Here is a 23,814-nt window from a genome sequence, read left to right as displayed (position 1 = left end):
GTGACATGTATTCTAGAAAGATCTGCCTGGTGAGGATGGCGAAGGGGGACTGGGAGGGAGGCAGGCCAGTGAGCAGCTGCTGTAATTATCCCAACCTGAGAAGGCAGTTGGGCTGGATAGACGTGGGAGCTCCAGAGACATGCCTGAGGTGGTATCTATAGGATGTAGGGCCTAACTGATGGAGACAGAGGGGATAAAGGGGGAGAGGGGCAGTTGAAGACTGTCAGGTTGATGCCTGGGACATCTAAGAATGGCCCCAGCCTCAGACTCAAGTGCCAGGAGTAGAGAAAGGATGACCAGGCGGGGGGCACCCAGGCCCTGGTGCAGACTTCAGGAGCAGGCATATGCTTCCCAGCTGGTAGAGAGGGTATGTGCAGCACTTCCAGGATCTGGGAGGGGTTCCCCAAGTCACATACACACACACTGATCACACATCTGGGCTTAGAGAAAGAAGTTAAGTAGCCCCTTCCCATTTTAACAGCTGAGGAGTCCATGATTTCAAGAGGTTAAATGACCTTCTCCAAGGCCACATAGCAGTGCTTGATGGAACTGGGATTTGAACCCAGGCTTGTCTGACTGCATCCTGTGCTCTTCTCCCCAGTCCTGACAGGTCAACCAAGCCAGTCTTGGCACCAGAGAATTAAGAGTACAGGGGACCTCTGACCTCTACATCACACCCAGCCTGGCCAGGCCACTTATAGGGCCATTCAAAGCCAGGACTGCCTCGCCCTCTTAGACACTGGACCAGGACATAAAGTTCTCTTTGTGGGTAGAATGAGCTTGGGCACTCCAAGGAGAGGCGGGATGGGCCCACAGCTAACTTAGCCCTCTCATACCCACTCCACACCGTGGCCACCCACCCCACAGCTAGAGCACCTAAGAAGTGCATCTCCTAGTCTGGAGGTGAGCAGGAGGAGCCAAGGCCAGCATGTCCCCCACTGACACACAGCTCAGCCACAGCTGGGTCTTCCAGGAAATCCAGACCTGGGCAATTAGAAACAGAGAGCTTAGGGCTTAGAATGAGATACTCTGCAGGATCCTGGTGAGGATCTGGCCCTGTCTGAGCCTATTTCCTCATCTGTAAAACATGAAGTTAGGCTTATTTATCCTACAGCTCCCACAGCTGCAGTGGTCTTTTTGCATCTCCTCTGCAGTCCCTGGCCTCATCCAAGCCTAAGAGTTGAACAACAGATGCCTGGTCCCTATGGAAAGCCCCCAACTCTGGCCTCAGCAGATCCACCTCCTCACTCCCCACAGATCCCCTGAGGTTCAGTGCAGCCCCAGCCAGAAGAATGTGAACCATTCCCGGCATCTCCTCCCCTGTGGCCAGCCCAGAGAGGGGCTGGAGCCTCTGGGCCCTTCTGACAGGAAATTAGCTGGGCCTGGCCTTCCCCACTACCAGCTGCTCTGCTGACCCTGACCCTGTGTTTTCTGAAACTTGATACTGCAAATTTCAAAGCCTCTTCTCCATTCCCTGGAGGCCTGGCTGAGCTGTGTGTCTAGTGGGGCCTCCAGCCTACGTGTGGGCCTGCCTTCCTGTCCTGGAAAGGGCCCTGGCTGAGAGTGAGGCAGGGAAGCCTGAGGCCCAGCCCCTGCCGTGACCCTGAGCAGGGCCTACCCCCAGGCGATTCATCTCCCCATCTCTGAGCTGCCAGACGGAACCCACGTGCAGAGTGGCTGCAACATGGAGAATGGGTTGGAGGGACCCAAGAGGGGCAGTGGAGAGACCACTTCAGAGGCAACTGCGATGGTTCAGGGAAGAGATGGTTTGGACTACGATGGGATGGTGAAGATGACAAAAACTGTAGACTCAAGAGATATTTAGGAAAACGGAGAGATACTGGTGATGGTTTGGCCATGAAGGCTGAGGGACACAGGTGTCAAAGGGCCTGCTAGGTTTCTGAGTTACCCAGATGAATGGATGGTGGTATCTTTCCCTGAGATGGTGAACACCAAAGGATGACCAGGGTTGGGTTGAGGAGGGGAAAATATCCTGTTTGGCTTTAGTTAGAGGCTGAGGTGCCTTTGAGATGTCCCAGTGAAGAGGCTGAGCACTTGGATATCCAGAGAAGAATAAGCTGAAGACACTTATTTGGGAGGGAGAAAAGTAGAGGGTAGCTTGAGGACATGGATAAAACTGCCAAGAAGGAAGAGTATTAAGTAAGAAAAGAGCCCAGCCTGTGCCTTAAGGACACTAATGTTCAATGGCCAGGTAAAGGAGGATAAACCTGGAATAGAGGGTGAACAGAGAAAGAGCATTGCTGTGCCTTGCAATGAATGGAGAAGAGTGTTTCAAGAAGCAAGAGAATGTTTGGATGCTGCTAGAAAATCTAAAAGGAGAATGAAAAACGCACTTCGGATTTAGTCCTGAAGGTCACCTCACCAGTGATTTTAGGGAGTGCTGTTTCGGTGAAGTGAGGCAGGTAGAGGCCAGGCTGTCATGGACAGGAGGCATGTGAGGTGTGAGGAAAGAGACAGCGCTCTGGAGACGTTTGACTGTGGTTGAGAGGAGGGTGGAGCAGTAGCTGCAGGAAGACATGGAGTCAAAGAAAGAGGCTTTTGTTGTTTTTTAAGGAAGTGAGATTCAAGCATGTTTAAATGTTGATAAGCAGAATCTTGTTCAGATGAGAGGTTGACAATGCCTGAGAAAACAGGGACAACAAACATAAAAGTGTTTTTGACAAATCAGGAGGGCTTGCCAGGGCCCCTCAGCAGGGTAGGCCTCACAGGGAACATCTCCAATCCTTTGAAGCTGGCTCCTGGGCACTAGGCTGGCTCTGGCACTGCCTCTGAGTGCTCTATATGCCCCACAGCCAAGGCCAGCGCCCTTGGATGGCCAAGTACCTGTACCTTATGGATCTTATTCAACCCTAGTTGAGGATGGCAGGGGTTAGAGATGACTGGGCAGACCATGGTAGGCCATGATGTCCTAAACAAGGGTGCTACACCCCTGGGAGAAGAGCCATGGGCCTCTAGGCCTATTGTGGACATTAAGCCTATTGCCAGTGACAGGATGCCTGGAGCCCTGCTGGATGACATCCCTAGTCCAGGGTCCCCAGATTACTCCATTCCAGCTTGGCAAGGCCATTTTGGCTCTACTGGCATGGGACACTTCCAGGCACACCACAGGGCAGTGGTTCTCAGAGGACAGCCTCTAGACTAGGAGTATCAGCATTACCTAGAAACTTGTTGGAAATGCAAACTCTGAGGCCCCACCACAGATCTATCAAATCAAAAACTCTGGCGGTAGAGTCCAGCAGTCTGTGTGTAACAAAGTTTCCAAGTGACTTTGAGGCACCACTTCTATAAGGTATCAAGCTGTTCATCCCTCCATTTGCTGTCCATCCAGTAACCTAAAATTCACACATCCACCAATCTAAACAGCCATCATCCAACTGTCCATTTCTCAATGTAATTCAACCACCTGTCTAAGTCAGTCTGAGCTGCTATAACAGGACATCCATAGACTGGGTGGCTTATAATCAACAGAAATGTATTTCTTGCCATTCTGAAGGTTGGAAAGTCCAAGATCAAGGCACTAGCAGATCTGGTGTCTGGTGAGGGTCTGCTTCCTGGCTCACAGAGAACTGGCTATCAACAATCCATGTTCACATTCTGTCCAGCCACCTGTGCCTATCTATCTAATCCGATGTAATTTAGTCTATCATCAGCCTAAATGACTATTCCTAAACATTCCTTTATTTATGTTACATACATCTACTCACTATCCTCACAACTCATTTATAATACAAAAGAATATCTAAGCTCTGGTACCCACCACACCCACCTCCCCTTTCTAAGGAAAATGGACACAAACATTTCTTTCTGCTTAAAGTTTCAGGATCATATCATGTGTGTTAAGTGAAATCAGTTCTATTTCTCTGGGCAGCAACCCTGACTGGACAAGGGGCAGGTTCTTGGGGTTCCTCAACTAAAGGCAACTGTGTTGGTATGTGTATAATCTTAATATATATACACACACACATATATAGTAGCTTATGTATTACATACAGATATGATATATTCTATAGATATAGATCTGTCACACATATGTGTACATATATAACTTCAACAGCTTGCCATAAAACTCTGCCCAAATGAGGCTGTCTGTACTGGATGGTGACAGACTTAGCCAGTCATAAACATTCTCTTCCTTCATTCTCTTCCTTGGAGAGTATGAATGTTTGGTATCACTGAGAAGTCAGGTCACTTCAAGCTCCAGTTCTATCCTAACAATGGTAAGCTATGTTCCAGTTTTCAATTAAGCCTGCTGAATATATCTGCCTTGAAAGAGTGGGATTTAGAGTGGCCTTACAGCTCAGACAGAAACAACTTTGCTGCTGGGTGTGACTCTCAACCCTGCATTTAGCCCTCATTATCCAAGACAAATGTCAAGCTGCCTCTGCTGGAGGATGGAGCTAGACGGCCACACTATACCACATATCCTCCTTGTCCACAGCTGATTTGAGCAGGGCCACCTCACCAGAGGGAGGTCGCACCCATATCCCATCCATCAGCAAATCCTGATTACCTTCAAAATACATCCTAAACTGGACCACTTATCACTGCCCTCACCACTGCCACCCTGGTCCAAGCCACAAACATCTCTCACCTGGATTTCTGCAGTTGCCTCCTAAGTGGTCTCCCTGTTTGCCTCCCTTTCCCACCTTGTCCCTTTCAGTCTATTCTCATCATGGTAGCCAGAGAGGTCCTTTTTAAAATCTAAGATCATGTCATTTCTCCGTTGAATATCCTCTAATGCCTCCCCTCCTTCTTGGAGTAAAAGTCTAAGTCCTCACAATGGCTTGTAACACACTTCATGATCTGTCCTCTGCTACCCATCTGACCTCATCTTCCACCATCCTCCCCATGTTCACACAACATCAGCCACACCAGCCTCACTGATGTTCCTCACACAGTGCCACAGAGTTCCCACCTCAGGATCACTGCACTTGCCATGCCCTCTTCCTAGAACATTCTTCCCCCAGATATCTTCACAGCTCACCCCCTCAATTTCTTTTTTTTTTTTTTGAGACAGAGTCTTGCTCTTTCGCCCAGGCCGGAGTGCAGTGGCGCTATCTGGGCTCATTGCAAGCTCCGCCTCCCGGGTTCAGGCCATTCTCCTGCCTCAGCCTCCCAAGTAGCTGAAACCACAGGCGCCCGCCACTGCGCCCGGCTAATTTTTTTTTTTATTTTTAGCAGAGACGGGGTTCCACCGTGTTAGCCAGGATGGTCTCGATCTCCTGACCTCGTGATCCGCCCGCCTCAGCCTCCCAAAGTGCTGGGATTACAGGCGTGAGCCACCACGCCCGGCCCACCCCCTCAATTTCTTCAGATTTCTGCTCAAATATGACCACATCAGGGACACCCCCTCTGAGTATCCTATATGCAGCAGAAACCCAACCCCTCCCCAAACTGCTCCCTGCTTTATTTTTTCCATAGCATTTAACGTCAGCACACATATAACTGCCTACTGTCTCTCTCTCCTCATTAGAAAGTATGCTTCATAAATGCAGCATCTTTGTTTTGCTTGCTATTTTTCAACACGTAGGAGCTTTGTTGAAGTACAAACAGTCACATAAATAAGCACTTGGTAAAAAACTTGTGGAAGGAATGAGTAAGAGTGGCTGAAAGTAGACCATGAGCAAGAACATCGAGCAGAGGGAGCCTGCTGAGACAGGAATGAGTACAGAGAAATGTGAGAAAGAGAGGAACCTTGAGGTCCCCTGGAGACGGAGAGAAGAGCCACCGTTCCTGACTTTCCAGTTCCAATCTTCACGAGGCCTGAACGTCAGTGCTCTCTGCAAGGTTGTCCACTGTATTCTCACAACTGTGCCCCTCATTCTTGAAAACATTTGGAGTTTTCTTTGTTCCTTGCAACAAAAACAACCTTGACTTGAGCAGTATCCTTCCAACCATCCATCCACCCATCTCTCCATCCCCGCATGCCCTCCTAATCATTTATACTTCCTTTTTTTTTTTTTTTTTTTAAAACAGAGTTTCACTCTTGTTGCCCAGGCTGGAGTACAATGGTGCAATCTCAGCTCACTGCAAACTCCGTCTCCTGGGTTCAAGCGATTCTCCTGCCTCAGCCTCCTGAGTAAGTGGGATTACAGGCATGCACCACCACACCTGGCTAATTTTGTATTTTTAGTAGAGACGGGGTTTCACCATGTTGGTCACGCTGGTCTCAAACTCCTGACCTCAGGTGATCAGCCTGCCTCAGCCTCCCAAAGTGCTGGGATTACAGGCATGAGCCAACGTGCCTGGCTGATCATTTATACTTCTAATCATCTGTCTACAGATCAGTCCACTAGTCCATTCATCCCTATAAGCATCCATTATCCTAGAGTCCACCCATCACCCACTGATCCATATAACCAACAACTATCCATCCACATGTTACCCTTTCATAACCTCCAGGTAGCGTGGAGTCAGGTCATGAAGGATCTCATCACAGGGCTAAGGCCATCCAACTTTAATGCTGAAAAGTGGGAAGCTATGGAAGGATTTTGAACAGGAAAGTTATATAGTTGGACCTGTATTTTAGAAAAAATAACTCTGACAGCTATGAGCAAGATAGACAGGTCTTACTGTCTAAAGGCAGGAAGACCAGTTGGGGTAATATTAAAATATTCCAGATGATGAATTAGGGCAGAGACACAGGGGCTTCAGAAAAGAAGATTCAGGGGAGAGACAGGAAAGCAGCTCTGGGAACAAGCCCAAGCCAGAAGGGCAGGTCTAGACGGAAAACTGTCTAATAGGGGGCCTCAGTTTTGCAATCACCAGCTCAGCCCAGGCACACTGTATTTGCCCCAGATCTCAAGTGAGACCAGGCCTCCTGCACATTCTGCACATTTGGGGCCGTTCCCAAGAAGCCCAATCCAGAACCAGTCCTCTCTGGGCCCTTCAGCAGAGCACTCTGTCCTGCATCTCAAGTCTCTGAGTAAGTGATATTTCCAGAGTACACATGCCCCCACCAACTCATCTCACAGCTCAGCCTTGGCTACAGAAAGCCAGGGCCTCTTCTCTGTTAATTTTCTTCAACTCCTCAGAGGTTGGGCCTCCGGCCCAGTGAAGTCAGGGTCTGGGAGGCAGTCCTGGCTCCCTGCCCGCCCACAGAGGCTATATTTGGAGCAAGACAACTCCCTCTGGACACAGAGCTTGGGACCCACCCTGCAGGGCTGCCCCAGCCAATTTTACTGAGTATCCACGCATTGTGGTTGTCACTCACGTTTTCACTTGTTAGTTCATTCGTTTACTCATTTATTCATTCCACAAACATTTATTGATCTGCTGCTATGATGCAGCAGGTACAACAGGATGTGTGGTGGGCACATATCTGTATATGTGTGTATATGGGTATCTCTAAGCAGGGATGGCAGAACATACTCTGGGTGCCCTCCCTCGGGGTTCAGTGGTGATGATGACTCACACTCAGGTGTATATGGCATCTGTGGGGACCTGTGTGCAAGTGCATGCAGGCACGTGCTCTCTGAGGAGGTAGCTATGACTCAGTGGCACGTGGCACCTGTGGGTACCTGTGTGGATATGTGTCTGAGTGCAGGCATGAGCATAGGCGCTTGCTCCCCAGGGGGTGGGGGAAGTGGTTGTGACTCAGCTGCACATGGTGACTGGGAGCCTACAGGCCAGCTGTGACTTTATGGCTTTGCTTATTTGCCAAGCCAAACAGTTAGTGTTGGGCGTAAATATTCTATCAGAGTGTGCATAGAATAAGTCCTGAGCCACGGACCTCCAGCAGGCAGGAGAGACTCAGTAGTCTTGGCCCAGCAGCATCTGTCCCCCGCCTGCCCCCTCCACTGTAGGTATACAGGTCCTACCCTCCCTCCCTCGCCCTCTCCACTCCTGCCTCCTGGAGACTCAGCGAGCTCGTCCCTCATTGACTCTACATCACCCCTTACCCACCGGTCCCAGGTGCACACACGAGACCAGGCCCAGAGGTACAGTGCTGTGGCCTTCAAGCTGCCAGTCCAATCCATTTTTCTACCATACCAAAAACCCCTTCTTTTTCAGCCCTCATGACCGCTTCTTCCTTCAACATCCCAGCCCCGGTCGTAGGCTCAGCAAGCCCGCTCCAGGGCCCACTTCCCATCTCGGCGGCAGCAGACCCGCTGCCTCCCCATCGGCGCGGCCCCATCTTCACCTCTGAGCTCCTTGCCCCTCTCCCTGGCTGTCTCTGTCCTTATCTGTCCCAAGTCTATCTTTGTCTCTTCTCGAGCCGGGCTGTCTGCAGCAGAGGCTTCACCAGAGTGGAGGTGCTGACAGAGTGGGGGAGGACACTCTGTGTCCCTTCTTGAGCCTTATCGGGAAAACTTAAGTCACTGCTCAGGGCTCAGACTGGAATTTCGCCCTAGATGACCTTGCTGGGTCTGCTGGGGCCTCCGCAGAGACAGCCAGGGTCAAACGAGTCAGGAAACAGGCCCCTGCTTGTGGGCCGCCTGCCCGCCCTCACCCCAACCAGGCCGCCTGCAGCGCCCTCCGCGGGAGACGCCGGGGAGGGAAGAGAAGGGAGGAGACAGGAGGGGCGGCCCCGTCTTGGGCACTCACAGGGACCGGCGGGAGGCCATGTGGGGCTGGAATTGTGACCACGGATGCCGCAAGGCCACAAGGCCCTCCTCGGGGTCCCGGCCGGAAATCCTCAGGGGCCCGAGGAGGAGCCGGGGCGGCCACCCGACCACCTCCCCGCGGGCCGCAGGCAGGCGGCGCGCCGTACCCGCCGGGAACGCGGGAAGAGGCCATCGCGTCTGGACACCTGGGCTTCGTCCCAGAGCCGTCACTGCTGTGTCCCCTTGGGCAACTGCCTAGCTCCCTGAGCCTCACTTTTCACACCTGGAACATAGGAAAATTGCGCCCACCTTCTGGGTCGTGGCAGATAAAATGAGTTCACGTCAGGGCTGGCTCTCAGGAGGCGCTCAGTGCCCGTGGCTTTCCTCCCCAGTGGACAGAACCCCGGGGCAGCTCCCCGCGCTCTGGCGTCCAGAGCGGAGCGGCCCGGAGCGCAGCGACCACCGCCCACCGGACCCGACCCTAGTCGGCCCCGCGCGCCCGGGTCGGGGCGGGAACCTGCGGGCGTGGCGCACGCCTGCCACCTGGCGGCGAAGCCCCCAGGCCGCCCGTCCCTCCCACGGCCGCGCGCGTGCGCAGGCCTGCACCACCCAGTCGCCCCCACCACGCCGCGCCCCGCCTCCCTCGCCCAGGGACCCCCTAGGCCATGCCACGCCCCTCCACCCGCTCAGGGAACCCCCTTGGCCATGCAGACCTGCGCCACAAGGTCGTTTCCTGCCCTCCTTCCCCCGAAAGCGTATGCATTTCGTTACCCCTGGAACTGGGGTCATTTCAGGACCTCCCAAGGAGGGCCAGGATGGTGGTACTGGCCTTAAGGGGACGCGGGCTCAGGTTGGCAGTTGAAACCGTGTTCCTGTTTCAGACAAACCTAAATGTAGGCCTGGAAGGCTGTGCACTGAAATCCTAGTATTAGGTTGGTGCAAAATTAATTGCGGTTTTTGCCATTGTAGGTTGTCTGCAGAGTGAGATTATGGCGAAGCATTTTATTCTTTTTACAAACCTGCTTTTTCTCAGTTTTCCACATTGGGTATGTATTGGTGATAAGGAAAAAAAAAACTACAAAAGATATTTTTTGAAAAAAAAAAATCACATGGAGAGGGAGAAAAGAGGACAAATTGGCCTATCAAGGGGGTTTCCGGAAGTTAACTTTCTAGTATCTCTGTTTGCATGTAGACCCCCAGGGTGCCCTGGGAGAAATGGAGAAATGAAGCCCAGGACTTGAGGCACTGGGATGGATGGTCCATCTTTCACACGTGCTGGGATTAACTTCCTTTAAGGAAAAAGGAAGGCAAAAGAGTTCCCAGCCTTAGGGTAGTGTGGGGTAGAGGCTCCAAATAAACCAGAAACTCTTGAGTTGAGGTGGTCAGTCACTGCCGTCTGGTTCAAGCTCTGACTGGACTCAAGGGGACCAGATCCAGGATATATTTGAGAACAAGGAATTTATTTCAGAAAGGGGCCACTCAAAAGCCAGCATTTACTAAGAGCCTGCTTGGTACAGGGTGCTGGAACTACCACAATGAGGCTGCCCCTGCCCTTAAGGAGTTCTGGGCTGACTTTTGGGAAAGTTCATCAGCGGTGACCGGTAGTGAGTGAGGCAGATCAGCAGGAACACTACAAGCCGCAGGAACCGTCAGCTGCTGATAGAGGCCCTGGGAGGTAGAGTGGAGAACAGCTCTGGGCACCACAGCTAATAGCCACCAAGGGAGCGACAGGACCCTTGAGGGGAGAGCAGAGGCTGGAGGTCCTTGGGGTCTACTGGGAGGTGGCAGTCACAGGCCCTTGGGTCCTCTCCACAGCCTTGCTGGAACCTTCCAAAGAGCAGGTGTGACTGGGGAAGTGTGTTGCTCGGCTGTCGCCCTCACCTGGGACCTCCTCTGTTCACTCATCCATTCACAGACTTGCCAGCTACCTGCCTTTGCAGGACACCTCAGAAGTTACAGACCTGCCTGTGGAAATGCAGAGAGCACCTGAGGTATTTCCCAGACTCTCCAGTAGTAGCCTTGAATGGCTGACCAACCGCGGTTACCTGCCAGATCTTCTCAGAACCAGCCAGCCCATCAGCAACATGCCCATTAAGTGGCCTGACCCAGCCCAGATGGAAAACCCCCCTCCACGTGACTTTCTAAAGAACATGCATGAAGACAAAACACCAGGTGCCTCAGGCATGACACCCTGAGGACACATCACCTGTACAGTATCCTAACCCACCCAAGACGACACAGTAAGGTAAAACCACAGTAGAGCCCAGGCCTGTTTGACTCTGAAGTCCAGGCTCCTTTCCAACTTAGTGCCCTAAAGGCCTGACTGGGGTGGGGGTAGGGAGGAAGATTCAAACACTGATGTTTGTAGCCCAGGCTGGGAGGGCAACAGCTCTAGAAAAAAAGCCATTCACTGCTGTAACCATCTTCCAGCTAACTGCAGTGAGGTGTACAGGGCCATGGGGCTCTGGGATGAAGTCTTCCACCTCTACACCTTGTAAACAAGGATTCCAGACACACCCTCCAAATGGGAATGGAGACACACGTTTGGCAGAGTTGGACAGTGATGCTGCTCTCTTATCAGCCTGGACTTCGAGGGGAGTGGAAAACTGATGAGTGTGGAGGTGCAGCAGTCCTGGTATCCCCTGAAACCAGCCTGTGAGAGGACAGTCTTCCCTGGGGAGCTGCTCAGGATGGTCCTGGTCCATGCATCAGGAAGAAAACGGAACCTGAGAGCAGAGGGAAAATGCAGAAAGTGGGGCAGGGAAACTGCTCCCTGAAACCCCCATGGGCTGCTGGTCCCAGCAGAAAGTGTTGCCGGAGGGGGAGAGGCGGGGTGAAATGGGACAGGAAACGAGGACTTCCGATGAGGAGGAGGAAGGGGCAGTGGGCTGCGGGTCTTGGGGACTGAACAGAATGGGGTTTGCTAGGCAGAGCTTTCCTCTACCCACTCCTAAAGTCCTGCTGGACCTCAGCTGGCCCCTGTGAACTGCTGTTGAGGGGGATATAAACACAAAGGCCTGCATTCCTGTGGGTGCACAACCCTAAGAGACCGTGGACTGCGTCTGTGTGGTGAGAACAGGAAAAGGAGGCTGAGCGTAGCCCTGCTTGGAATTTAGCCTCCACCACAGATGTATCCACTACCCAGGGTCAAAGACTCGGCAGCCTCAGAAGACTCAATGGAAGCTGAGCACAGGACTAGAAAGGGTCAGGGCCCTCCTCCGTATGTAGGGGTGGCACATGGCGACTAGCTGGGTGATGGGGCACTGAGAAATTAAATGTTTGACATAAAAATGTAATCAGGACCCGAAAGGAGGTGGGTGGTGTAATGAACAGCATCCTAGAAGTCCGGTATAGATTTCACACGTCACCTTCTAGTTCCTTCTCTGCAAATTGAAAGGTGAGGTCAGGTGCAGTGGCTCACGCCTGTAATCCCAGCACTTAGGGAGGCCGAGGAGGGCGTATCATTGAGGTCAGGTGTTTGAGACCAGCCTAGCCAACATGGTGAAACCTCTACTAAAAAATAAAAAATTAGCTGGGTGTGCTGGCACACGCCTGTCGTCCCAGCTACTTGGGAGGCTGAGGCAGAAGAATCCTTTGAACCTGGGAGGCAGAGGCTGCAGTGAGCTGAGATCACACCACTGCACTCTAGCCTGGGCATCAGAGCGAGACTTCTTAAAAGAAAAAAAAAAAAAAGTTTAAAGGTGAGCCAGTTCAGGCATTCTAGCAGCACTGCAGTTACAGACAGTAAACTGCACAAATCCTGGGTGTAAAGTTATTTTTTCCTATGTAACCACCACCCATTTACAGCATCCCAGAAAGTTCAGATGTGTCCCTTCCCAGTTTACAGCCACCCGCCTCCCACCCTCACTTCTAAATCCGATTAGCAGTGTGTCTTGGAAATTAATATACATGGAATCATATAGTATGTGCTCTTGTGTTTGGCTTCTTTGCTCAACAAGATGTCCATGAGATTCAGCCGGGTTGTTGCCTCGCTCTGTAATATGTTAATTTAGGTGTACTATCCATTGTCTGGATATACAATTGCCTATTCTCTACTGGTGGATATTTGGATGTCTCTGGTTTGGGGCCATTATAATAAAACTGTTGTGAATCTTCTTATACAAGTTTTTTGGTGGACATCAGCCTCATTTCTCTGAAATGAGTGGAAACTGCTGGGCCGGAGGGTAGCTTTTTTTTTTAGCTTTAGTGGATATTGCCAAGTAGGAAGTAGGGAGGTGATTATTACAGTCTCTAATATATAAAAAAGGAGTAGAGGGGCAAAGCAAGGAAAGAAATAGAGATTCCATAAACTATTCCCAAAACTGATCCTTTAACAAATCTGGAGCACCTCCTCTGCACTGTAAAAGCTGAGGAGTGCCTCTTACCACGCTTTCATATATCTTGACCTTATTCACCTGATCCTCGCCCGACTAGGGCAGCTGTGCCTTGCTGGAACTACCCAGAAGGTTGCAATTAAGCCTTGGCCAGTTAGAACAAGCATAAGCGCTGTGCAGGACACATCACCACCTGAGTGGCAAATCTGCAAATTCATTCCTCACAAGCTGCTAAATGGTGCTGACAGACCCACCCTGTGTTTCAGCACCTGGAAAGAAATCAGGGTTAAGGCAGCTTTTACACTTCACGCCTCAGCAACTTGGATCAGTCTTTAAAATATATCCAAAGCAACCCCCTCCAGAGGCTCTGGGTGTGTCAGAGGTCCCTGCCCTCTGCTCTCTGCCAGCTCACATAGAAACAGGCATTCTCCCTTCCAGGTGCTCCTCATTTGCACCGAAGAGGTCAGTCAACTCCTAGGACATCTGAAAGGGGAACCCTGACTCCAAGGGTTATATTGTGTTCTGGATAATAGAACTTGCCTTTCTGTAGAGCAGGTTTTCTCAACCTTGCCACTACTGACATTTTAGTCCAGATAATTCTGTTAATGGGGGCTGTCCTGGGCATTGTAAGATGTTTTGCAGCATCCCTGGCCTCTACCTACTCGATGCCAGCAACACTCCCTCCAGTTGTGACAGCCAAAAATGTCTCCAGACATTGCCAAATGTCCCCTGGAGGGCAAAATCACCACCAGTTGAGAACCACTGTGATAGAGAAAGAACAGTTTTCTTTTTTTTTTTGAGATGGAGTCTCGCTCCGTCGCCCAGGCTGGAGTGCAGTGGCACGATCTTGGCTCACTGCAAGCTCTGCCTCCCGGGGTTCACGCCATTCTCCTGCCTCAGTCTCTCGAGTAGCTGGGACTACAGGTGCCTGCCACCACGCCCGGCTAATTTTTTTGTATTTTTAGTGGAGACAGGGTTTCACTGTGTTAGCCAGGATGGTCTCGATCTCCTGACCTCATCATCTGCCCGCCTCAGAAAGCACAGTTTTTAAACACACCAACCAGTGTCCTCTCCCTCCCTCCAAGAGGGAAAGATCAGCTTTCCAATATACAATCAAACTGGACTGAGTGGGCCCACTTAGTCCACAACAGGCATTTTATCTTGGCAACAATGTAAACCACAACAAACAAAGAGCCACACGGTTTACTCTGGTGAAAGAAAAACTGAAAGGCATAAAAAGAAAACTAAGGAAAACAGAGGTAAGAAAATCTGAAGGTAACAGCAACAATGAATGAGAAATCATCTTTGTAAGTTCCCGTTTGTGAGCTGACACATCAGCCATGGCTTGCCCACATTCGTGACTCAAACACCAAACATGAGGCCATAGCTAACTTCCTGGGGTCTAAACTCCAAACCCAGTGTTTTCAGGAAATGTCCCTAAACCAAAGTCCATCTCATTATATGAAAATACACATAGATACACCCAACTTTATCCCCCACTGTTTTATTAAATCAGACAGTTTAAAATGTATGTTCTGGTATTTTTAATTTTCTTACTGGGTCCTTTTTACTTAAAAAAAAAACAAAACATTTTTTAATATATCTTAGAAAAATTAGCAAAAAATTGAGAAAATTGAGCATATTACATTGTACAATGTTTTCATACGAATGTTTTAAAATCATAAATATTTGGTTTCCTCTCAACATAGCACATCACAAAAATACATTTCAAAAACTTTTTTCATGTATAATTCCTGTAAATGATCATATCCCTACTTATTAAGGAAAACACCTGATGACAAGCACTCAAACACTCTTGAAATTTTCTGTACAGTAATTACAAAAGTAAAACCAAGAGTTCTGTTGGCCATTTGACAGGTGAAACCATTTTAAATATTAGGAAGAATTCACTTAGTATCAAAATATAATTCCAAATGGGATATACTTAGTTCATTTCTGTGCTATCTTTGATTCACAAGTATCTATCTTAGCCAAAGCACTGTTTAAAAGGATTTTGCCTCCTAGACATAGTGCCACTGAAAACCAAGATGTAAATCGGTAACACTGTGCATTAAACAGAAAGCTTCTGCACAACCACATATATAACTGCTTAATCATATCAAGGTCCACATGTGACCAGAAAGCAGGCAGTCCTTAGGTGGATGGCCAGGGTCCAGGCAGTGTGAGGTCTTCAAGAACCCAGGGCTAGAGCAGCTAAGCCCCAGGTCATGTTATCAGCTACAGCTGTGGAATAAGCCAGGTTTAGGGAAGGACACTCTGCAAAAGTGCAGGGCCTATTTCACAACTTCTAGAAGTAGAAATTCACATATTCCATCATGATCCTCCCCACCATGCAGAGACTATTTGACTCCCAAGGCCACACTGTTTTCATCCATAGATTTCACATAGGTGATTAGGTTCTTTGTAGAATACTTTTTCCTCATTCTGGAATGAGGAATACTGGAGTCTTCTGGTGTAATGTGCAATCAAACCACAGGAAAGGTTCCATTCCTTACCTAAGTCTCATTGGTCTAATACACCTGCCAGCTACTGAATAAAATGATAATACTGATAAATGGCTGGGCAGAAATCCAACAACCAAATCAGCTGTCAAATTTCAAAGGCACATGATACAGAAATATATTAGACAATAAACTTTATAAAGGCAACTATAAGAAATCATTAAATAAAGTTACATTTTTATTAAACAGCCAAAAATCTTAAGACAAATACCTACAGACCATTTCTTCATTGGCAAATATTTTCCAGTCATAAAAGGTGATAATTTATGGGATTATATTCCAGTTTCCTCTCATGTAAATAAATACATACACTGAACCTCTAATACCACTCTCTCTAGATGTATACATCTATTTGGAATTGCTTTCTTAGTATGCACCAGCAAGCACTAGCATAAGAACACCGGAGGTTCTCTGTCCTCATTTAATACCTGTAAAGAGAAAAGGACTTTATTCTACTGAATTCTGCCCTTTTTTGCAACAACTGAATTATCCCCATATTTATTTACAATTTTAAGCTTGATTGCTGTCCACAGAGTTACTGTTGCTTCTCAATTATAACTAGTGTTAGAAGGCTTGATTTCATAAATGTTCTTTTTAATCCAAAGATAGATCATATATGAAAACCTTCCTTAATACTCCTTTCAAATCAGATGCATATAAACTATGATCCCAATTTCCCTGTTAGACTTATTTCTATTGGATATTTCCTCCGTTGTCACCATAGAGGAAGGGAAAAAAAAGCTGCCCACCTAACAAAGGCTAACATAATGGCTAGGCTAATATACTGACATGGTATCATCTTTATGATGTTTTGAATCTAACTAGCGGACATACAGTCAACTTCCTGTTGGCCATGTGCATCTAATCTGCTTTCTTAATTATCCAAATAATTTTTATTTCAAATTAGCTTCTTTCTACTACTCAGTATAATCCTCTCGCAGCCTGGCATATACTTGGTAGCACATCATTCACTAGAGAGAGTACGAGAGAAAATTAAGTTGACAATATGGGGCAAAGGGGTAGTCTCCTTTAAGGTGAAGGGAAAGGAGATGGGAATGCAACAAGCCAAGTGTGTGAGGGTTAGGGAAAGAAATATCTTAGTAGAAACTAGAAAACCTCTACTAACAGGATCACATTCCAAAAGGGCAACCGGAAATGGCAGTGACTCCGTGACTTCTCTGTCAGAGCACCAATGGTCAAAGGCATTCCATGTCAACTGTCAGGAAATGGAAAGCAAACTGGCCAATCTAGTTTAACAGCACATACTTGGAGAAGGAAACACACTGCCAAAGGAAAGAGCTGACATCCAGTCCACAGAGGTTCTGAGTACCCAGTGGCAGTGAGCCCCTCCAAACTCTGCAGATCTGACTGTGCTGTCTGCACCCTGCCTCATTTGGGGAAGAATCTGAGAGAGCTAAAAGACAAATTTCAGAAGGTGATGTGTTCAAAGAAAGAGTAAATAAACAGCTTGACAATGTTGACTTTTTTTTTTCTTTTCAGGCAGCCCTTGTTTGCAGGAAGATAAATAAGAAGGCTTCCTTAGGATATTGATCCACTTAGAGAGGCACAGAAGGAAGACTTGAAAGCAGCAAAGCTGGTTTTTTTTGTTTTGTTTAGTTTTGTTTTGTTTTTGAGATGGAGTCTCACTCTGTTGCCCAAGCTGGAGTACAATGGCACGATCTCAGCTCACTGCAACCTCTGTCTCCCACATTCAAGTGATTCTCCTGCCTCAGCCTCCCAAGTAGCTGGGATTACAGGCGCCCGCCACCACGCTCAGCTAATTTTTTTTTGTATTTTTAGTAGAGACGGGGTTTCGCCAGGTTGGCCAGTCTGGTCTTGAACTCCTGACCTCAGGTGATCCACCCGCCTCGGCCTCCCAAAGTGCTGGGATTACAGGCGTGAGCCACCGCGCCCGGCCCCAAAAGCCGTTTCTTTTGTCTTTAGCGTAAAGCTCTCCTGCCATGCAGTATCTACATAACTGATATGACTGCCAGCAAGCTCAGTCACTCCGTGGTCTTTTTCTCTTTCCAGTTCTTCTCTCTCTCTTCAAGTTCTGCCTCAGTGAAAGCTGCAGGTCCCCAGTTAGTGATCAGGTGAGGGTTCTTTGAACCTAAGAGACAAACATGCTTTAAATACAGGAAGTATATTCTTCAGGGTACCCCATCATTTTTCTACAGACAAAATAGTAACTTTCCTACTTTATTTCTTCTTTGAGGAACATCCATAAATATCATACCAGCTAAAACAATTAGAAGATGTACACCAAGGGGATTAACTGGGCCCTCTTACCTATTAGGGGATAAGGTTTTCAAGAGAAATTTATCCTAAACAGCTTGGTTTTTTTACATTTGGGCTAAAAAAGTTTCTTTAGTATAATTCAAATACACAAGTGAAACAGAAAAATAAATATATAGGCAGGGCGTGGTGGCTCACGCCTGTAATTCCAGGACTTTGGGAGGCTGAGGTGGGCGGATCATGAGGTCAGGAGATCGAGACCATCCTGGTTAACACAGTGAAACCCCGTCTCTACTAAAAATACCAAAAATTAGCCGGGCGTGGTGGCGGGCACCTGTAGTCCCAGCTACTCGGGAGGTTGAGGCAGGAGAATGGCTTGAACCCAGGAGGCAGAGCTTGCAGTGAGCCAAGATCGTGCCACTGCACTCCATCCAGCCTGGGCGACAGAGCGAGACTCCATCTCAAAATAAATAAATAAATAAAATAAAATAAAATAAAATAAAATAAAATAAAAATAAATAAATAAAAAATAAAAATAAATATATGATTACTTCATAGAGTCTGTTACCTGGTTCTATCAGTCGAATTAATCCTTCATGATGGGCCACTTTGTCCTTCCAGCTCTTGGTCTTATTAGTTGCCATCTCTAGCTTCTTTTTAACTTCCTGAAACAAAAGTGGATTTTGGACTATGCAGACACACAGGTAGTTTAAGAACCAAATCACAACTATTGGGCCTTACTACGTATTTGTGAATTATCTCATTAAATCCTCTCATAGCCCATTCTAAGAAGTGGGAACTACTATTACCCCATTGTACAGAGTGAAAACGGGTTCAGAGAAGGTCAGTAACCTGCCGAGGGTCACACAACAGGAAATGGTAGAGCCAGAATTGGAACCCAGGCTGTCTGATTCCAAAGCCTATTCTTCCACCATCTGCTTACTAATTACAATGGGTGTATGGCCCTGTGTGCCAGTTACAGTTTACTGCCTCTCTACTCCAAATCCACCCTGAACCATCCTGCTGGTGAAACTAATTCTCCCTCACTAGCTGGCAGCATAAAGCTTTGTCAGTAGAGGGTGCTGAAGGGATACGAGGAGGGAGGGACTTTTCTTCTAGCTTCCACCCAGCGGCTCGTGTGGCACTCAGAACACCCGCAGTGCTCACCACCAGTGAGTTTTTGTAGCACCTCCCTGTGGGAAGCTTTTGCCAGTGCCCCAGAAGGTGGTCTCCCAGTGAGCTTTGCTGGCACAGCACCTCAACAAACTTTTCTGCCATCTATGCACCCTCTCCACGGAGGTCTGCATCACAGCACTGGGGTTAAGGGGCAAGGAGCAAAGAGTGCTCTTCCAGATGCGCTCCCTCCCTGGTGCTCTGCCTCAGTTTTCGAGGCAGTGGCTCCTCCCTATGTCTGCCATTCCTGCATTCTCAAAGCCTTCTTTACAACACAGTAGGTAATCTCCTATGACAGTTAATAATGTTTTGTATTAAACTTTCCCTGTTCAAATTACTGTGCAGTTTCTGTCTCTGATGGATGTATAATACATCTTATCTCCCGTAAAATCTCCCTCTTTCTTCTTTCTTAGAGCTAAGCAAGATTCTTAGTACAGCTTCATATTGGCAGCTAAGCAAATAATTCTATTATTGAGAAACGTTTTTCAAAAATTTAAATATACAAGTTTGCAGGGCCAAGTCTCATTACCTCGTACTGCTCAAGTGCTTGCTTCCGTTCTAACTCAAGCTGCTCCAGCTGCTCCATGGCCTCCTGCAGGGCCTGTTCCTTCAGGACACGCTGATTCTCCAACTCCTGCTTCTCCGCCTCGGTTGTCTGAATGGCCTGCTGCTGCTCCAAGTGCCACTTTTCTAGTTCAGCCCTCTTGGAAGACTCTTCCTCCAACAACCTACAATGTGGAGGAAAGCTCCAGATCAAATCCTGCCCAGGTCACCACCCTGACCCAGCAGACAAGGGAAGCATTTTAGACAACAGAATATTTGAGATCGTCTAATCCCCCTCTCATTCCACCAGGAGGAAAGCAGGAGCCAGAGAAGCTCATATTCACAAAGCTGGTAAAGCAGCCTATATGTCCTGCTCTAAGCTCTCTCAGTTTCACCCGTTTGTGAAATAAAAAATAACATTTATCCAGAGTTTAATGTGTGCCAGGAACTGGCCTAAGAGTCAAGTGTATTTTCTCAATTAATCCTCACAGTAAATTTAGGTGCGGTTACTCATATTTTAGAGATGGTGCAAGTGAGACACAAAGGTTCAGTGGCCTGTACTAGGATCATCCACCTGCCAGGTGGCAGGGCCAAGATTTGAAATTTGCCTGGTTGCTACAACATGAAAACATTTTCATCTAGTAAAAACCTATTACCATGGAAAAAGCTGATAATGAAGATGAAGAAAGGAGTTAACACAGACAGAATAATAGAGATACTATTTATTGAACAATTGCTACATGCCAGGCCTTTGCCTCCATTATTGCTAATCCCCTAACAATCCTGAAAGGTATTATCCCTACATTACAGATGAAGCAATGAAAAACCAAAGGGTTTAAAAGCATGTTGCATAGGTTATAATGGATTTTAACCCAGGTCTGTGTGACTCCAAAATAACAGGAATACCTATCTGGGAATATCCAGCTATGTGGTTGTTTAAATAAACTAACAAACAGCCAAAACCTGCATTAACGTGTATATAGTGTCGTTCAATGCCAGCTCAGGACAGGACACGTATCTAGTGGCTTGAACACCAATATTATGGTAACAAAGTAAAGTCACATGACTGGTCAGTTACTACTACCTGCCAGCATCTGCTCTTATAAAACTAACAACAAAGGAAATAAAGTAACAGACTACACCAACACCAATTTCCAAATTCCCTCTACAACTTCCTGCAAGGTTGTTATTCAACTCAGCTCCAATACTCTAGGTGATGGGCTACTACTCGTTGCCTCACAAATTGGGCCAGTTTATTTATGGGCAGCTTCAATTCTTATGAAGTTTTTTCTTATACTAAGATGAGCTCTCCCATCCACTACCCTAGTTCCACAAAGGAAGTATCTACTCCCTCTTCCCTGTGATAGCCCTTTAGCAACTGGAAGGCAGCTTTGTTGCCTGTTGAGAACATCCTTCTCTAAGAAGACCACCTCCAGCCTTAACTAATGGGACCCAGCTTCCAGACTCAATATCCTTCTTTGGAGACACTGAGGTCTCCTCAGATGTCTCTTGGAGTTTGATGTACACAACAGAACACGACACTACAGATGTGGTCTGACCAGTGCAGAGTTTATTCACTCAGTTGATGTGCATTTTTTATGTACCTTCTACACGCTTTTCTAGGCACTCGGGATATAAGAATGAACAAGACTGGATAGGTCTGTTTTTTCATTCTAGTGGTAAAAGTATGGAGGGGGAATGGACATTTCCAGGTGCTTAGGCTGCCCAGCCTCTGAACTCCTTCATGTGTCTAGGGGAACTGCCACAGTAAAAGTCTTGATGGAAGGTAGGGCTCATTTCCCACTATAGAATCACAGGCCAGACACCTGCCCTCCCACCCCTTGGCAGCTAGGGTATGGTGGAGGCACACGCTGGGCTTGGCTACGTAGATGCTCCTTCTGGAACTTTGACTCTGAAGCAACTGGCACAAAGAAGCAGAGCCAGTAGAGAATTCATCTTGCCAGTGGCAGTAACATCCAGTGTTGAGTGACAGCAGGAGCAATGGTACTGCTGATGCCTGGTACCAACATGGGCACCGGCGGCATCCTCATTGGACTCTTCCCATGGCCTGGCTTGGGCTGTAGTTGGGGCTGCTCATCCCCCTGTGGTTCCTGCCTGTGTTCAAGGCCTGGTCACCTGCCTTTCTGTGGAACTGGCAAACTGTTTAAGAAACTTTCAACAAATTGTTTTATTGCTTTAGCTAATACAAGGTGGTTTCTGTAGTTTGCAAGCAAGACTCCTGACTAAAGACTTTAGTGCCTCACTCTTTTTCTGTGTATCAGCTTCCTCATTTATCAAAAAAGGAATAGAAACTACACCTACCATCAAAGGTTTATTAGTGTATTAAATGCGATAATGCACATAAGGTACTTACAAGCCTACCACACAGCAAGTACTGGTAGGTAACAGCTCATATTACAGAGGGACAATTATCTCATTTGCTCTGGACACTTCACATTCATTAAGGCTGCCTAAGAGTGTATAGGGTTTTGGCAACCACATTTCAGGGAAATGAAACTGTAGAACTTTTCAAATGAATTTCTATAAAGCCAAGTCTCCTGGATTCTGTACTTGTTCTTTTGATATGTTAAATTAGCTTCTTGGTCTTAAAACCGTCATTCTAGCCTGTCAACATCTTTTTTTTGAATGCTTATTTTTACATTCCACACATTATATATCTTCCCCGTCTGCAAATGAGATAAAGGAACAGAAAGCAACACACTCTGAGTGACTCCCAAATGCTAGGCATTACTCTAAAACACTCTGCATGCATCATCTCATTTCATCCTCAGAACAACCATATAAAGTTGGCCATTCTCTCAAGTTACACGGTTAAAAGTACCAGAGCCAGGAATCAAACCATGGCCTCATTCCAGAGCCCAGTCTCTAACCTTCAAATATATGAAAAGTGTTATATCAAATGGAAGAGGGACTGTTGTTCCATGTGGCCCCATTGGATCCAATCATTCATTCATTCAAAAAATATTCCTTGGGTACTTACTGTGTGCCAGGTACGAGTTGCTGGGAATACAGACACGACTAAGGTGTACTCCTGGGTGTTACAGATCAAAAGTGGGTAAGAGTTACAATAGGACAGGTTATGGCTCAGCCTCAAGAACTTTCCGATAACTCAATTTTTCTTAATTTTTTTTTCGTTTTTTTCTTTTTTGAGACAGACTGGAGTGCAGTGGTGCAATCTCCGCTCACTGCAACCTCTACCTCCTGGATTCAAGTGCCTCAGCCTCCTGAGTAGCTGGGATTATAGGCATGCACCACCATGCCCAGCTAATTTTTGTATTTTTAGTAGAGACAGGGTTTCACCATGTTGGCCAGGCTGGTCTCAAACTCCGAGCCTCAAGGGATCCGCCTGCCTCAGCCTCCCAAAGTGGTGGGATTAGAGTGTGAGCCACCGTGTCCGGCCAATAACTTGAGTTTTCTACAGTTTAAATGCACAGTTTTCTTCTGAGTTCTCATTCAGAAGAGGCTAGATCACCTTCAGGATTACACATAAAAAAATAAACTTCATAGCACAAAGGGTGACTATCGTCAATCATAATTTAATTGTACATTTAAAACTAACTATAACAGTATAGTGGACTGTTTGTAAGACTAAGGATAAATGCTTGAGGTGATGGATACCCCATTTACCCTGATGTGATTATTATACATTGTATGCCCGTATTAAAATATCTCATGTACCCCACAAATATAAACACCTACTGTGTACCTACAAAAATTAAAAGTTAAAAAAAAACTTCAATCGTAATTTTTAAAATTACAAGATCTGGCCAGGCGCAGTGGCTCAAGCCTGTAATCCCAGCACTTTGGGAGGCCGAGGCGCGTGGATCACGAGGTCAGGAAATCAAGACCATCCTGGCTAACACGGTGAAACCCCGTCTCTACTAAAAATACAAAAAATTAGCCAGGCGTGGTAGCGGGCGCCTGTAGTCCCAGCTACTCAGGAGGCTGAGGCAGGAGAATGGCTTGAACGTGGGAGGCAGAGCTTGCAGTGAGCCGAGATTGCACCACTACACTCCAGTCTGGGTGACAGAGCGAGACTCCATCTCAAAAAAAAAAAAAAAAAAAAATTACAAGATCTACGTGTTTCAAGCTAAAGTTCTTGTCTTTCATTTAAACAATTTACTATAAAAAGTTTCTCTTTTTTTTTAAGACACTGTCTTTTTAAGACACTGACAGAGAAAGAACTATCCATTAGAAGAATAATGAGATTCCAAATATTCCACGAATGATTAGCTGTTGCTTTAAGAAAGGAGTGAGAAGAGTTAACTGAGCAGCCTTTTACACAGGCCCTTGGTGTAAGATTATGTTCATTTCATTAGTGCCAGTTTTCCAACCCAACTCCAGCATGACTTCCCTTGTTTTTCCTATCCAGAAAGGCCTATCCTGAGGAGCAAAGAACAAATCCTCTCTGCCAATCTG

The 23,814-nt window shown here is 47.3% G+C and overlaps 1 protein-coding gene and 1 long non-coding RNA gene across 2 annotated transcripts in view; one reads left to right on the top strand and one right to left on the bottom strand.

Annotated features, from left to right (window-relative positions):
• The first annotated feature begins 7,856 nt into the window (after positions 1-7,856).
• On the top strand, positions 7,857-12,621 carry LOC105739455. Its single transcript, XR_001115377.2, has 3 exons — positions 7,857-7,961; positions 9,537-9,613; positions 10,483-12,621. It is a non-coding gene; the product is annotated as an uncharacterized LOC105739455 (long non-coding RNA).
• A 1,807-nt stretch (positions 12,622-14,428) lies between these two features.
• SWAP70 (switching B cell complex subunit SWAP70) overlaps positions 14,429-23,814 on the bottom strand; it is an 86,160-nt gene continuing 76,774 nt past the window's right edge. The window contains exons 10-12 of the mRNA XM_030829386.1: positions 19,361-19,559; positions 18,227-18,323; positions 14,429-17,533 (exon numbers count right to left, since the gene is read on the bottom strand). Of these exons, the coding sequence (XP_030685246.1) occupies positions 17,427-17,533; positions 18,227-18,323; positions 19,361-19,559 (403 nt within the window). The 3' untranslated portion in view covers positions 14,429-17,426. The remainder of the gene's footprint in view (positions 17,534-18,226; positions 18,324-19,360; positions 19,560-23,814) is intronic.

Source organism: Nomascus leucogenys, chromosome 15 (assembly GCF_006542625.1).
Source record: "Nomascus leucogenys isolate Asia chromosome 15, Asia_NLE_v1, whole genome shotgun sequence".
Taxonomy (NCBI): domain Eukaryota; kingdom Metazoa; phylum Chordata; class Mammalia; order Primates; family Hylobatidae; genus Nomascus; species Nomascus leucogenys.
This window is presented reverse-complemented; position numbering and strand designations above follow the sequence as displayed.